Source organism: Alnus glutinosa, chromosome 14 (assembly GCF_958979055.1).
Source record: "Alnus glutinosa chromosome 14, dhAlnGlut1.1, whole genome shotgun sequence".
Classification (NCBI taxonomy): Eukaryota; Viridiplantae; Streptophyta; class Magnoliopsida; order Fagales; family Betulaceae; genus Alnus; species Alnus glutinosa.
The window spans coordinates 21,176,144-21,192,593 of NC_084899.1; the positions used below are offsets into that span (position 1 = coordinate 21,176,144).

At 38.3% G+C, this 16,450-nt stretch overlaps 2 protein-coding genes across 2 annotated transcripts; one reads left to right on the forward strand and one right to left on the reverse strand.

Annotated features, from left to right (window-relative positions):
• Positions 1-43: 43 nt before the first annotated feature.
• LOC133857245 (ABC transporter G family member 1-like) lies at positions 44-10,138 on the reverse strand. Its single transcript, XM_062292439.1, has 8 exons — positions 9,624-10,138; positions 8,921-9,000; positions 8,344-8,793; positions 1,784-1,870; positions 1,560-1,685; positions 1,257-1,451; positions 1,075-1,161; positions 44-995 (listed from the first exon to the last, which is right to left on the reverse strand). The coding sequence occupies exons 1-8, from the start codon at positions 10,066-10,068 to the stop codon at positions 324-326; spliced, it is 2,142 nt and encodes a 713-aa protein (XP_062148423.1). The 5' UTR covers positions 10,069-10,138; the 3' UTR covers positions 44-323.
• LOC133857246 (uncharacterized) lies at positions 2,181-4,525 on the forward strand. Its single transcript, XM_062292440.1, has 2 exons — positions 2,181-3,661; positions 4,048-4,525. The coding sequence occupies exons 1-2, from the start codon at positions 2,848-2,850 to the stop codon at positions 4,080-4,082; spliced, it is 849 nt and encodes a 282-aa protein (XP_062148424.1). The 5' UTR covers positions 2,181-2,847; the 3' UTR covers positions 4,083-4,525.
• Positions 10,139-16,450: the final 6,312 nt, after the last annotated feature.

The following is a 16,450-nucleotide window of genomic DNA, read 5'->3' on the forward strand; positions in this document are numbered from 1 at the left end:
TGATTTGCTGCCCATCTCTATGGGTTCTCACTAACATATATAGTAAATACAAGATGAATGTTTGTTATACAAGATATGTTCTGTTGCAATGTTGTTTACAGAATGTCTAAAAGAGAGAGTATACAATCAGACTTTCGAATTCAAATGTGATCCGAGATTCTTGGTGTCATTTGAATTTGAATGAGATTTATTGTTAGCTTCAACACTATTGTAATTCAAACGTAGATAGATAAGCGATATTGTGTATATATGTGTATAAATTCAATGAAAGGTAAGGTAGCTACAGAAAAAATTCATCAACATCAAAAACTTTCAGACGTACACTACGTCCTTGCTTCGGATGATGAGGAGTTCTCTATGATCTGCTTCGAATGCTTGGGAGGCACAACTCCAAGAGCTTTAATAATCGTCTTAACCTTTTCGACAGTCTTTATAATTCCCCAAAACATGAGCCTATATAATACCACCATTCCCAGCAAAATAACAAGATCAATCCACTTGGAGTAAGCCATCTCTACGTGCCAAGTATTTCGCAAGATATCGTCACCAGTGATGGTAGGTGACCCTCCTACTTGGTTATTATGGAACGTTGATCCTTCAAACTCATTCTTGTAGAATCCTTGGTTTGCATACTTATGGAATGAAATATAGTACATTGGGTATCTCCAAAAAGGCTTAGGAAGATCGTCCGGTAGCCGGAAGAAACCTCCACCCAACATCATCACGCCTTGTATTCCGGCGCCAGTGATGATACCCATGAGAAAATCTGGCACTATACTCGCGACGATCATCATTAGGCTTTCGACCAACATCATGCATGCAAAGAGTAGCAGTGCGAAGAAGGCAAAGTGTTGGAAATTCTTTTGAACAAGGTAATAAGCTATTGCTCCAGGAACTAAGGAGATGATAAGCAAGTAAGGAATAGAAGATAATGTGTTTCCGACCACATACGCGCCAACGCCGTAGTGCCCATTTAATCTTTCTCGCCCAAATATCTGATATAGTTTAAGAATTAATTAAGGACATCCAATTGCTATAAATTGTATGTGAGGAATAAGTAGCAAAATGACTGACCTTCATGTCCTCCACAAAAGAGGGGAATCCACCAATTGCCATAAAAGTGAGAAAGGCCGCAATAAACATCAGCATTAAACCTCTAGCCTACAAATTTACGAGTAATATATAGAGATCAATATGTGGTGGCCAGATGGAGGATCATCATTTTCAAATGATCAATTAGAGTTCATATAAATTACCTGGATTGAGGCAAAATTGAAGCCAATGTTATAGAATATAGTCCCTACACATAAACACAATGCAATATAGATTGAGAGGCGAAGCCAATAATAGCCTAGATCACGATACATGTTCACAAAAGATCTCCTTGTCAGAACTAGGCACTGGGTAAGGAAGCTTGCTTGGCTTCCCTTCTTCTCCAAAGTTCCTCCTTTCTACAAAAAGAAACCAGCCTCATTATTACTCCTTCAATCTTAATCTTTCTTTTTCTTTTTTCTTTTGTGTCATGATTTTGAGAAGAGAATGCCAGATTTTTTGTATACCTGTTGGGATATCTTAGATAGAACCTGTTGAACTTGCTGGAATGTCCCAGATGACTTGTATGACTTCACCAGAATATTAATGATTTCCTCGGTGCTTGTTGTGCCATCAGACCCTTTTTCGATGTCCTAATGTTGATCATAACCAATGGCTCTCGTGAGTTTTCCCTGATGATTGCTTAATTTCAAGAATAGGGAATGGTAACGAGAAAAGTATATATACTTACTGCATCAAAGTCCTTGTTGATAGTTCTAAGGTAGTGATCAGATGGGTTTCTCAAACTTGGGCATGGGAAGCCTTTTGAAGCAAAAAACTGCATAAAAATCATACAGGTATTTACAATTCAAAAATTTATTCAGAGCAATTTGTTTTATGCTAACTAAAAAGTTTAGTTAAGACACATTTGAGTTTTTCGATTGACCAGGAAAATTAATACCATTTGAGTCAAATGTGTATTTTATTCTTTTCAGCTGTGAAATTATTTCAGAATTTTCCCCTTTATTGTTGATTAGATGTCGATCGGGGAGGGACACGATTGACTACCCTCATGATTACATGAGGCGGTGCGTCCACCCCCACGAGATCGGTTGTTGGTAGAACGTTTGGACGCTGGCATCTTCTTTTACAGTTATCTACTGCGCATAGCTGGCAGTTGAGTTGTATTCTCATTTCAGTACGTGTAACATGCGAAGTTGAGCATGAGCTGTAATTAGAGAGCTGAGTTTCAGCACGTGTAACATACGAGGATGAGCTAAGCATGAGCTGTAATTAGTTAGGATTCTTGTTATAGAATAGTTACATATTTGTTAGTTTGTTTTATTCAAAGTATAGCTTAGTTCTTCTCAGTATTAATACAGAGTTCTTGTAAACTCTTTCATTTTATCCAATACATAAAGTTTTTCCGCAATTCTCTTACATTCTGTCTTGCGAAATGGTATCAGAGCGATAAACACTCTGTTATTCTCTGTTCTTCCTTGTTCTTAGTATTTCTTCGTTCTTAATCCTTCGAGATTTCTTTTCTTGAATTCTTCTTAATCAATTATGGAAAATGTTCCATCAAGCCTTGCATCATCTGGCACAGATTTCTCAAATCCGTACTATCTCCATCATGGAGATAGTCCAAGAAGTTTGCTGGTTTCGCAGCCTTTGGCTGGAAACAATTATCATACTTGGAAGCGATCAATGTCAATGGCGCTATCTGCAAAGAACAAATTAGGGTTCATTGATGGATCCCTGCCAAAACCAGATGAATCTGATGCATAATTTCTTTCCTGGAATCGCTGCAACAACATGGTCCTATCATGGATCCTCAACTCTGTGTCTCAAGAGATAGCTTCTAGCATCATCTATATCGATTCTGCTGAGGAAATGTGGAACGATATAAAGGAACGATTTTCTCAACAAAATGGTCGACGGATTTTTCAGCTGCAAAAATCCATATCTGTTCTATCTCAGGACAATCAATCGGTAAGCTCTTATTTTACCTCTCTCAAGGGACTTTGGGATGAGCTAAATAATTACCGACCTTTTCCTCTTTGTTCTTGCGGTGCTTCAAGAACTATTCTTGAATATCAGCACCGAGAGTATGTGTTTCAATTCCTGATGGGATTGAACGACTCTTTTGCACAAATTAGAGGCCAGATCCTACTTATTGATCCACTACCACAAATCAATAAGATTTTTTCAATGGTTCTGCAAGAGGAACGTCACAGAGAGATCTCTTCATTTTTTGCTCCTATGAATCACAATCCAGCAGCAATGGTGACGAAATACACTCAGTCCTTTCCTCAGCTGCGTTCTCAAGGATCTAAACCATCCTATAATCGCAAAGAACGTCCTATTTGCACTCACTGTGGCCTCCTTGGTCATACCGTTAAGAAGTGCTACAAACTGCATGGTTATCCTCCGGGGTATAAGTTTACCAGAGGCAAGAATATTTCATCTGCAAATCAAGTTTCTGATTCTGATGTGCCTCAATTACCTCTCACATCCGAGCAGTGCCAGCAGCTATTAACCATGCTTCGATCCAAATGTCCTGCTGATCTCTCCCCTGCCAACTCTGTCATTCCTAATAATCAGGATCATTTGCTTTCTGAAATGGCAGGTAACATTACAAATCAATTTTCTTGTTTTAACTCTACAAATCTTGGAGATAAACATTCTGTTTTTTCTTCAACATCTCTTTTTCAAACTGCTGTTAAAAATGCTGTTCGATATCCATGGATTATTGACACGGGTGCCACCGATCATATGGTTTGTTCAATCTCTTTTTTGTCTACTGTCACTTCTATTGTTTCAAAACAAGTTAGATTACCTAATGGTAATCATGTTGAAGTAACACACATTGGTACTGTCCGTGTTTCAGCAACCTTGATTCTTACCATTGTATTGTGTGTTTCATCTTTTTCTTTCAACTTAATATCTGTTAGTAAGTTGATTCAGAATTTTCATTGTTGTTTGATATTCTTTGCTGAATTTTGTTTCATTCAGCAACTGTCCGGCTAGAGGACGATTGGAATGGGTAGAGTGAAAGCTGGCTTGCATCATTTGCTGCATAACTTGGAGAGTTTCAATGGTTCAGCATCTTCCCCTTTAGCATCTTCAATAAAGTATGTGTCTTTTGCTTCTGTTTTCAATTCTGTTTCAATAAAAGTTCCAGCACATGTTTGGCATTTTCGAATGGGTCATTTATCTGACTGACGGTTTAATTTGCTTAAGCATGTAATTTGTGATTGTACATCTCATTCTAATAAAGATTGCTCAATTTGTCCTTTGGCAAAGCAACACAAAATTTCTTTTCCTGTTAGCACTACTCACTCTACTCAAATTTTTGAACTAATTCATTGTGATATATGGGGACCTTTTTCTTCTCTTTCATCAAATGGTTCAAAAAATTTCCTTACTATAGTTGATGATCTTAGTAGGTTTACTTGGGTATATTTGATGCATAGTAAATCTCAAACAATTCAATGTCAAAGTTAAGTGTCTTCGATCTGATAATGGCAACGAATTCAATATGGTTGATTTTTTTTCTTCTAAAGGCATTATTCATCAAAACACATGTGTTGAAACCCCACAACAGAATGCTGTAGCCGAACGCAAACATCAACATTTGTTGAATGTTGCTCGTGCTCTTCGGTTTCAATCCCATTTACCATTATCTTTTTGGGGTGAATGCATTTTAACTGCTGCCTATCTTATCAATCGTACACCGACACCTTTACTTTCCAACAAAACACCTTATGAATGTCTTCATTCCACTTCTCCTCAATATTCTCATTTACGGGTGTTTGGATGTCTTTGTTATGCATCTACCATTTCTCGTAATCGATCTAAGTTTGACCCTCGTGCTAGAGCTTGCATATTTTTTGGCTATCCTTAAGGTGTTAAAGGGTACAAACTATATGACATTTCTCTTAAAGTTTTTTTTGTCTAACGAGACGTTGTTTTTCATGAAACTATTTTTCCTTTTGCCACAAATTCAATTTTTTTTTCTTCATCTAATCTGCATACGGGTATTCCTACTACTCCCTACGATTCTTCTTTCACTCAACCTGTTATCCCACTTACAATTCCATCTTTTGAACATGGTGTTTGTTCTCCATGTCCTACTCCAACTCAACCTATTATCTCTTCTACACCATCTCCAATTCAGCCTGTTATTCGTCGCTCAACCAGGCCTCATCTCCAACCAAGTTACTTGCAGGATTACCATTGTCAACTTGCTGATGCTTCTCTCCCATTCTCTTCTTCATCTCAATCACGGGCAGATTCTTCTTCAAGTATTCCTTTTAGCTTGTCATCTTATCTTTCATATGATAATTTGTCACCTATACACAAATCTTTTAGTCTTTCAGTTTCATCTCATTTTGAGCCCCGTTTTTACCATCAAGCTGTAAAAATTCCACATTGGTGAGATGCTATGAGAGCCGAGATTGATGCGCTTGAAGCAAACAACACTTGGGTTTTGACAGATTTACCACCTAATAAGCATGCAATTGGATGCAAGTGGGTCTATAAGGTGAAGCTCAAAGCTGATGGTTCTCTTGAGAGGTACAAAGCCCGGTTGGTGGCTAAAGGATATACTCAAAGTGAAGGTCTTGATTACCATGAGACTTTTTCATCCGTGGCTAAGTTGACCACAGTCAGGTGTTTATTGGCTATTGCTGCAGCAAAAAAATGGCATCTACATCAGTAGATGTCAATAATGCCTTTCTTCATGGTGAGTTGAATGAAGAGGTGTTTATGGAGCTTCCTCTCGGTTTTGCTGCTAAAGGGGGGGGGGTCTAAAGTTTGTTGTTTAACTAAATCACTCTATGGATTAAAACAAGCTTCAAGGCAGTGGTTCTCCAAATTTTCTACTACCTTGTTAAGTCTTGGTTTCACTCAATCTAAATGTGATTATAGTTTGTTTACCCGAATGGTTGGATCATCTTTCATAGCTTTACTAGTCTATGTAGATGATATTGTTTTAGCTAGTAATGATTCAGATGCCATTTCTAGCTTTACTCATTTACTTAATCAGCAGTTCAAGCTCAAGGATCTTGGTTCTTTGAAGTTTTTTTTGGGATTAGAAATTGCTCGGAAATCTACTAGCATAGCTATTTGTCAACGAAAGTATGCACTTGAAATCCTGGAAGATTCGGGTCTTCTTGCTGCTAAACCAGTAAATTTTCCTAGGGAATCCAATCTCAGACTTTCTCGAGATGAAGGTCCTTTAATTTCTGATCCTACATCCTATAGACATTTGATTGGCCGACTTCTCTACCTCACAATAACTCAGCCTGATATGGTTTTCTCTGTTCAAGTCCTAAGTCAGTTTATGGACAAGCCTCGTCAGCCTCACTTGGATGCAGCACATAGAGTTCTCAGATATATTAAAGCAGCCCCTGGTCAAGGACTATTTTTTCCTGCTTCTTCATATTTCAAGCTCAAAGTTTTTTGTGATGCTGATTGGGCTGGCTGCCCTGATACCAGGCGGTCAGTCACTGGTTTCTGTACTTTCCTTGGTGATTCTCTAATTTCCTGGAAGTCCAAAAAGCAGCAGACCATCTCTCATTCTTCAGCAGAAGCAGAGTACCGTGCCATGGCTGTTGCTTGTTGTGAAATAATGTGGCTTTGTTCGTTGCTCAAAGATTTTCACATTGATCATTCTCAATCAGCACTTTTATTCTGTGATTCTCAAGCTGCACTCCATATTGCAGCTAATCCCGTATTTCATGAGCGTACAAAGCACATCGACATTGATTGCCATTTGGTTCGGGAACAGATTCAGAAGGGAGTTATTCGAACTTTACATGTTAAATCTCAACACCAACTAGCTGACATCTTTACTAAACCCCTTGGTTTTCAACCTTTTGCTGACATTATTTCCAAAATGAACCTTTTGAATATCTATGCTTCATCTTGAAGGGGGGTTTTACAGTTATCTACTGCGCATAGCTGGCAGTTGAGTTGTATTCTCATTTTTCAGTACGTGTAACATGCGAGGTTGAGCATGAACTGTAATTAGAGAGCTGAGTTTCAGCACGTGTAACATGCGAGGATGAGCTAAGCATGAGCTGTAATTAGTTAGGATTCTTGTTATAGAATAGTTACAGATTAGTTAGTTTGTTTTATTCAAAGTATAGCTTAGTTCTTCTCTGTATAAATACAGAGTTCTTGTAAACTCTTTCATTTTATCCGATATAAGAAGCTAAGCTGTCCGACCGGCAGCGACAAGAGTGTCACAAAGACCAATTGACACGCTGAAAGCATTAAGAGACAGAAGGATTTGCCTTTCGCAATGTGGCCAATTGAGTGCGAATATGAAGAATTCGTGCTCGAGATTGAGAGGTATATTTACATCCTCTCAAGAGAAAGCCAGACAGCTGGGCAAGCACGTACAATTTCTATCAAGGAAGACATGATGGTGCTGAGCAAGACTTGATCCTGTTGAATCCAGCATTGATCGATGGGCCAGATGTTTCGCCATTTCGAGAGGTTGAAGAAGGAATAAATTCGGTGGGGTTGGAATGGAACGATCCAGGTATCCATAAACTTTAATTTCCGGCCGCCCTCGTAAATAATGAGCCAATTGGGCTTTCCTGGGGAGGAAATTGTCATGCCAAAGTTTAACGGAAACAAGATGGGGCATGGGAGTAAAAGTAGGTAAGAGTCACAGAGATGGAAAAGTCATGGGACGTAGCTAGAAGAGGAACCGGATTGACTATATATTGACCAGAGGATGAAGCCATGGAGATGTTGGTCGAAAAATTCATTCACTACAGTTGTGTCAAAATCTAGTTTAAAAGACAAACTTCAAATAGTTCTATCTTCTGTTACAGCGTGACATTCGGGAGTTGTCGCTGACTTGGACTCTCGAGATAGTTGGTCTTCAATACAATCAACACCGTTAGAGTGATATTGAAATATTATCCAGTTACGGATTAATTATAATTAAATATTACTTGTATTTACTTCTACTCCTATAAATAAAGACCTTTGAATCATATTGAAATAAATTAATGAAGCACAATATAACCTTTAAAGAATAATTCATACCGGTAAATGTGAGTGTTTAACACTGAATCATGCACACCTATAAATTTTTTGTGTTATTTTCACTTTGTTGCTTCTGTTTTTATTCTCGTATTTTAATCTCAACCCAAATCTTAACAACTAACTATATAATACTTTATGTTTTTTTGTTCGAATGAAAAAGATGGACTCGGTATGTCAAAATAAATTAATGAGATAACACTGATTTTTACATGTATATATGGTAAAAGAAATTGTAGTACGCACCTCTTCTGCCATCGAAACGGGGCCAAAATAGACTGTCATGCCAGTGGAAAGGAGGCAGAGATTGCTGAAGAGCTCAAAAACTTCACTGCTCGGTTGATGGATTGATGCAATAACAGTTCTTCCATCTTGACGAGCTAGCTTGGTGATGCGGTTCATGACATGGAAAGATGCTGCGCTGTCCAGCCCACTTGTAGGCTCGTCAAGGAAAAGGAGCTTCGGGCGCGTCAAGATTTCAATACAAATGCTCACCCTCCTCTTTTGCCCACCGCTCAAGCCTCCTATTCTTGTATCCATGGAGTCTTGCAAGCCCATCTCCCTTATAGTCATCTCCGCCCTTTCCTTCTTCTCGGATCTTGTCATTGAGTCAGGCAGTTGGAGCTGTGCCGAGTAGTATACAGCTTCCCTTACTGTTAGCGTTGTCATTAAGGTGTCATCTTGAGTCACATACGCCTATTTCATGGAAATTAAATAAAAGAAACCATTATCACAAAGGCCGTGGAGAAATTATGGGCAACGTAGGAGGCAAATTTCAGCAAAGAATCACACTGTTAATGTTTTGATGACCCTTTTTTCTTACCGAAGTTCCAAAAGCAAGTGTTTCTTTGTTTCCGTTTACCAAGATCTCCCCAGTCTGCTGCGTATTTGAACTTAACCTCCCTGCAATAAGTTGCTTATCAATAGCAAAAGGGCCCTTTTCTTTGACTATATATGTTTGTTTCGGGATATTAATTAAATGATTACAATCACTAATTCTTACTAATATAATGTAATCTTTCAAGACAGCTAATAACATTTGAGATCATGCATTACATCCCATATATTGTTTTCCATCCCCCATGTAGCATAGGGAAAGTAATGTTGCATATCATACAAATATCTCATAAAGGTAATATGAAGGGATTTAATAACTCTTGTTAAAAAAAATCCAACGAGTATTAGACCTTGAGACATAATTTTTATGAGATATATATGTGGTATATAAAATTAATGATGGTGTTTTGTAAAGATTGTTGAGTTGAATTTTTTTTTTTTTTTGAGTACTTGTAAGAAGTAATTGATGTGATATAAAGTAAAAAGAATTTTTATAAAAAAGTTAAAAAGTTTTGTACTATATTAAATTTTTTTTATTTGAATAATAATAAAAAATTATCGATGTGATATAAAAAGTAAAGAAGTTAGAATGTTTTGATGTTGATTATTTTTGAAAAAAAGTCCAAAGATGCCCAATAGTTTGGGATGAATAAAGCAAGCGATATTTTAACACCAAATGAAGGATATACCTGCCAAAGAATCCAACAGAGTTGACTTGCCGGAGCCAGAAGGCCCCATGATAGCCAGTACCTCTCCGGGTTCAGCATACCCAGTAACCCCCTGAAGTATCGGCAAGCGCGCGCGCCCTCTTTTCCCATCTGCCACAGTAACCCACAGCTCTCTCCATGTCAAGAGAACGCCCTCCCTCTTTGACACACAACCAACATGTTTGCATGCAACGTAATTTTCTTCTTCTGTTGTCCCCAACGATTCTGAAACTTCTGAACCAAACCTTAGAGACGACGATGCTTCATGACTTTCCAACCGCGAAGAACCAGAAGTAGAGGACCAGCTGCTGCCATCTGCTTCTTCAGAACCCATGCTTTGCATCTCTAAATCAGCAACTCCTCCTGTACTTGTCACGAGCTCCTTCAGACGTGATCTTATTGGGCTTGCATTATTTGAGGGATCCATGGTGCTTTGTTCCTGTAGGAGTGAAGTTGAAAGAGAAAGAGCGAGAGATATCTGATAATGTAAGGCTGGATTTGTCTATTGCATTTGTATATACAGTACTTCCCTTAGTATTATTACTTATAAGAAACAAACTGAAAACAGTGGTGCAGGTCAATGCCGTGAAACATTGAAATTACCATATGTTGATACGGTGAATGTGTGACCCATTTGGGGGACCAAAGCGATCGGTACGCCACTACATAACAAATGTGCATTGTCCTAATCAATGACTTCCACGCGTTCCAATATCTTCTCGACGTGTAGCTAGATCTTGCGCGCAGCCCCTGGCGTCATGGGGTCACTGTGCCTGTTAACCATATATATATATATATATATATATATATATCACTCACGTTTTGCATTATTTGTTAGCCAGCTAGAGTGATAATTTATGTTTGTGGGTCCGATTTGAGTTGTATTGAATTGAGTTGTATTGAAGCATGATATAAGGGTAATTTTAGTCTAACCTATTTAATAAAATAGGTCAAACTCCTCGATCCTAATATGTGAAGTTCGTGTTGAATTTTTAAGTCGTGTCAGAACATGAGTATAAAACTTTATAAGTTAATCATAATTCGACCTATAAGTCCAGTTCGTATCGAATTTGTCCACTGTGTAAAATTGTACTTGGCTTTTCCAAAGTTTAGGTATATGTTCTTTCACTCATAATAGTCAAGTTGACAATTCAAAATGAAGCACGCCACGATCTGGGAGAAGTCGCAGTCTAGGTGGTTTAATTTAGCAACAGTGTTAAGATAAACGCTGGGGCTAATTCAAGGCTACAAGTAAAATGGTAAGATGTGATCGTGATAGAAAGTCAATTATTTGTGATTTAGATAGTGGCGCTCAGTCTGAGTCAGCTGAAATTAACGGTTTCTGTGCCGCGCATTACGCACCAACTGAGTAACTGCAATCCAGTCAAAGCACGTATCGGAAGCCAAAGAAAATCAGCACAGAAGAATGGCGTTTTCCGGACGTGGATTCAACAAGCCAATTATGACTTGAAATTGTCACTCAAAGATAGATATATATTACATTGGCTAAAACTTAAGAAAGGCAAGCATATCTCCACCTCAGCACTCCCGGAAGTTAAGGACATCTCCACCTCATCACTCGTGGAAAGCTGACGAGGGAATTCTGCAGCAGATGATGCTGCCGAGACCCGTTCCAACTCATACAGTGAGTCACACACAAGGAAAGCAATAATGCCGCAAGCAACCAATGAAAGGAGAGCACAGGCTATCTACTTTTATTGTATTTAAATATTGGAGTAATTTTCTGCGTTTTTTTTCCTTCCATTTTTTTTTTTTTTTTTAATCAGAGATCAAGCCTGCACGTGTACAATCCTTCTTCTTCTTTTTTTTTCTTTTTTTTTTTTAATAGTTTAACCTTTTATTTCATTTTATTGATGTGATACCACCATCGGTTATGATTTAAAAATATATATATTAAAAATTTAATTGCAATTTCAAATCAACAAAATAAAATAAAAATGTAATTTACCACGTGACATAATATAATAGCCATTAATTTGTTTTTCCTTTTTTAACACGGGTTAATCCGACTTCAGTACTTCGTCATTGGATTCCATGTACACAACATATAAAATCAACATTTAAAAAAAAAAAAAAAAGAAAGAAAAAGAAAAAAAAAAAGAAAAAGAAAAAAAGGAGGAGGATGAGGAAAAACTTAATTTAATGTCCGATTGTCCAAGTCATAGGATTTGATATTAAAGTGTTAGTTTAAGATAAGGATTGTGGAAAAACTAACTTGATATGTAAACAATATGAGAGAGAGAGAGAGAGAGAGAGAGAGAGAGAGAGAGAGAGAGAGAGAGAGAGAGAGAGAGAGAGAGAGAGAGAGAGAGAGAGAGAGAGAGAGAGAGAGAGAGAGAGAGAGAGAGAGAGAGAGAGAGAGAGAGAGAGAGAGAGAGATGGGAATAAATCATAAGAATTACTAAAAAAAAATTGATTATTTTAATTAAATAGAGAAGACATCCGTTGTTTGTCTCTACGAATTTATGGGACATGGTAGAATTGGGATATCAAATACCTGAATCTACATCAAGTTTGACTAAAGCTAAACAAAAGGACTTGGAAGAAGAACATAAGCAAAGATGCTGGAGCTCTAGGAATGATTCAAATTAAGGGGAGTCTCAAAAACTATTTTTCCAAAGATTATGGGAGTAACAAGAGCTAAGGAGGCATGAGATATTCTACAAGAAGAATTTTAAAGAGATAAAAAGATAAGAGCCATCAAACTTCAAACTCTTAAAAGATATTTTGAAAATATATATGAGAATGAAAGAAAATAAAAGTGTGAAAGACTATTCCACTAAACTTTTAGAGTTGGTAAATCAAATGAAAGCTTATGGAGATCGAAGATATGATTGATTGTAGAATTGTTGAGAAAATTTTGATAAGCTTGCCTGAAAAATTTGATCCTATGGCGGCTATTATTGGAGAAACTAAAGACCTCTCTAGTTTAGTTGTCCAAGAGTTGTTGGGTTTATGGAAATCTCATGAGCAAAAGTTGGATCGACACTTCGAAAAGTCAATTGAGAGTGCATTTCAATCTAAGCTCAGTGTTAATGCTAAAAATCATGAAAAGAAAGCATTAACTCATGAACAAAGTAAATGGAACTTATCTAGAGGAGGTAAAAGTTTTAGAGTAAGAGGAAGAGGAATAAGTCCAAGAAGGAAGAGGTAGAGGAAGTTATGAAAGATAGCCAAGTGATAAAGGCTCTTCACAAAGAAGTAATATTTGCAAGAAGAGTAGTCATGTTGAGAAAGACTATTGGTTCAAGAGAAAGCCACAATGTTTTCATTGCAAAAAGTTTGGGCACTTGCAAAAAGATTGTAGATTATTGAAGAACAATCAACAAACAAATTTCATTGAGGAGAAAGAAAGTGAAAGAAGCTTATTCTATGCATGCCAACATATTTCTGAGAAGAAGAATGATACATGGTTTTTAGACAGTAGCTATAGCAATCATATGATATCGGAGAAAGAAATTTTTATTGAGATAGACACCTCATTCAACTCCAAAGTGAAGATGAAAAATGGTGTTATGATGGATGTTAAAGGAAAATGCAGTGTTGGAGTTGAAAACTGTTAAGGTTGGGTGACTGGAAAATCAAGTCGGTCGACCCACCTGTTTGTTCTTTTTCCTTTTCAAGTGTTGGAAAATCTTGTACAAGTTGTTTTTTGGATTTGGTCATTTATGTGTTGACCAATTACTTGTAGGAGAGGAAAAGATTGCACCGCCTATTGATTACTTTTCCAAGTTGGGGATTCTTTCCTTCCTTGGTTGCTTCCTCTACAAGAAAGAAGAGGAAAAGGTGCAGACCTCAACCACTATAAAAGGAGAAGTGTGCAAACAAGGATTGTAGAGAACAAAAAGAGAAGAGCCACACGGTGAAGTGAGGGCTGCTGTGTTCTCAAGAGGAGTGAGCAAAAATTTGAGAGAAAAGGAAAAGGTGAGAGCTCCATAAAAGGAGAGGTTTTTCTTTTTTGTTATTATTCTCCTTTTGGGCTAAAGTGAGAATTGGGTGTATTGGGGCTTTGGGTTTGAGTGATTTTCTCACCCTATTATTTTTTTATACTCACCTTTTGATAGTTGATTTTCTCCGGGATTGCCTCCTCTAGTGGACGTACCTCAATTTGAGGGAACCACTTAAATCTGGTGTCGTGTGTCATTGCTTATCTTTGTTTTTCCGCATTCTTCTTATTTTTTTGCATCTCACCGGTCTAGGGAAATAGGACAAAATTTCCAAACAACTGATATCAGAGCCAAGTTCTGGTTAGAGCCAAATTTTGGTTCGTGTGGGAGCAATGGTAGTAGAAGAAGCAAAGATTGGAATCAAAAGGTTCAACGGCACGGATTTTGGGTATTGGAAGATGCAGATTGAAGATATACTCTATGGGAAGGATCTCCATCAACCGCTTTTAGGAAAACAGCCTGACGACATGTATGATGACGAGTGGGCTCTGCTTAATCGCAAGGCCCTAGCAGTTATCAGGTTATCGTTGTCAAAATCAGTGGCGCACAACCTTGTAAAGGAGAAGACCACAGCAAGTCTAATGGCGGCCTTGTCAAGCATGTACGAGAAGCCATCGGCTAAAAACATGGTGCACCTGATGAAGAAACTGTTCAACTTGAAGATGACGGAAGGGGCATCGGTGGCGCAGCATCTGAATGAATTAAATACAATCACAAATCAATTGTCTTCCGTGGAGATTGATTTTGATGATAAGATCCGCACATTGATTGTCCTAGCATCTTTGCCAAACAGTTGGGAGGCCATGACAATGGCTATGAGCAGTTCTGCAGGGAAGAGTAAACTCAAGTATGAGGATATTCAGGATTTGATTCTAAATGAGGAGATGCGCAGAAGGGATTCTAGCGAAGCCGAAGCCTCATGTTCTGATGCTGTCTTAAACCTCGAGACAAGGGGTAGAGGAAACGGTAGAAACTCTGGTCTAGGTAGATCAAGATCTAGAAAAGATAGAAGCAAGTTCGAATATGGTGACCAACTAGAATGTTGGAATTGTGGCAAGACTGGCCATTTTAAGAAGAATTGCAAGGAACCAAGGAAGAAGATTGTGAATGACTCTGCAAACGTGGTGACAGAAGAAATATATGATGTCCTAATTCTCTCTATCAACAGTCCTCTTAATTCTTGGGTCTTGGACTCAGGAGCTTCTTTCCATACAATTGCAATCCGTGAATTTCTCGAAAACTATGTTGCCGGAGATTTCGGAAAGGTTTACTTGGCTAACAGATCGGCGTTGGATATTGTGGGCATGACTGATGTTCGCATTAGAGTCCACAGTGACTCGGTATGGAAACTGCAGAATGTCAGACATGTTCCAGAACTGAAGAAGAATTTGATTTCAATGGGACAGCTAGATGAAGAAGGGCATGCTATTAGCTTTCATGGTGGTAGGTGGAAAGTTAGCACTGGAGCCAGGATTTTGGCTCGTGGATACAAGACAGATACTCTCTATATGATTGCAAATAGAGATAGAGTTAATGAAACCTTTGGCCATGGGTTTTGGGATGATCAAAACCGGAAAATTATTAGAAGTAGGAAAATTACTTTTAATGAACAGGCTGTGTACAAGGACAGGTCAAGTGCAGATAGAGCTCAAGAAGGTGAAGCACTGACTGACAGCCTGAAAGGAAAACAAGTCGTGAAGGTGGAGCTTGATGAACAGCGTTCACTCACAGATGAAGGTGATGACGAAGAATCTTCAGGAGATTCACAGCACAAAGAAGAGCCTGGTAGTAGAGATCCATTATTTGTTCAGGACGATATTCCGAAAGAGGTGGAGTTGCTACAGAAAGGTAAAGCTTGGGAGTCGGTAGGATTGCTCAAGAGAAAAAGGGCTAAATGGTGCATATGGGTCTATAGGAAGAAAGAGTCATCAGAGAAACCTAGGTGGCCAAGTGGACTAGTGGAAAAGCATGGTGGTCTATCTAAACCATGTCACATGCTCAAGTTCAATAGACGCTTGGACTTGAGTGGCACTTATGGATTATGATTGCCCTTGAGGGCAATGGGCGAAGGCATACTGAGAGGTGATTGCTAGACTTGATGGGTTTCAAGTAAAGGTGGAGATTGTTAAGGTTGGGTGACTTGAAAATCAAGTCGGTGGACCCACTTGTTTGTTCTTTTTCCTTTTTAAGTGTTGGAAAATCCTGTACAAGTTTTTTTTGGATTTGGTCATTTATGTGTTGACCAATTACTTGTAGGAGAGGAAAAGATTGCACCGCCTATTGATTACTTTTCCAAGTTGGGGATTCTTTCCTTCCTTGGTTGCTTCCTCTACAAGAAAGAAGAGGAAAAGGTGCGGACCTCAACCACTATAAAAGAAGAAGTGTGCAAACAAGGATTGTAGAGAACAAAAAGAGAAGAACCCACACGGTGAAGTGAGGGCTGCTGTGCTCTCAAGAGGAGTGAGCAAAAATTTGAGAGAAAAGGAAAAGGTGAGAACTCCATAAAAGGAGAGGTTTTTCTTTTTTTGTTATTATTCTCCTTTTAGGTTAAAGTGAAAATTGGGTGTATTGGGGCTTTGGGTTTGAGTGGTTTTCTCACCCTGTTATTTTCTTGTACTCACCTTTTGATAGTTGATTTTCTCCGGGATTGCCTCCGCCAGTGGACGTACCTCAATTTGAGGGAACCACTAAATCTGGTGTCGTGTGTGATTGCTTATCTTTGTTATTCCGCATTCTTCTTATTTTTTCGTCTCACCGGTCTAAGGAAATAAGACAAAATTTCCCAACAAAAACAAGATAGGGTTGAAGCAAATTCATGATGTTTTATTTGTTCCGGAGCAT

What these genes read in the sequence shown, in the direction of transcription:
- LOC133857246 (XM_062292440.1), top strand. Translation starts at nt 2,848, where the DNA reads ATGGTCCTATCATGGATCCTCAACTCTGTGTCTCAAGAGATAGCTTCT. An exon ending in TTTGCTTTCTGAAATGGCAG is followed by an intron (nt 3,662 to 4,047) that starts GTAACATTACAA and finishes TGTTTCATTCAG; the next exon opens with CAACTGTCCGGCTAGAGGAC.
- LOC133857245 (XM_062292439.1), bottom strand. Translation starts at nt 10,068, where the DNA reads ATGGATCCCTCAAATAATGCAAGCCCAATAAGATCACGTCTGAAGGAG. An exon ending in CCGTTTCGATGGCAGAAGAG is followed by an intron (nt 1,871 to 8,343) that starts GTGCGTACTACA and finishes ATTTTTATGCAG; the next exon opens with TTTTTTGCTTCAAAAGGCTT. An exon ending in TCAATTTTGCCTCAATCCAG is followed by an intron (nt 1,162 to 1,256) that starts GTAATTTATATG and finishes GTAAATTTGTAG; the next exon opens with GCTAGAGGTTTAATGCTGAT.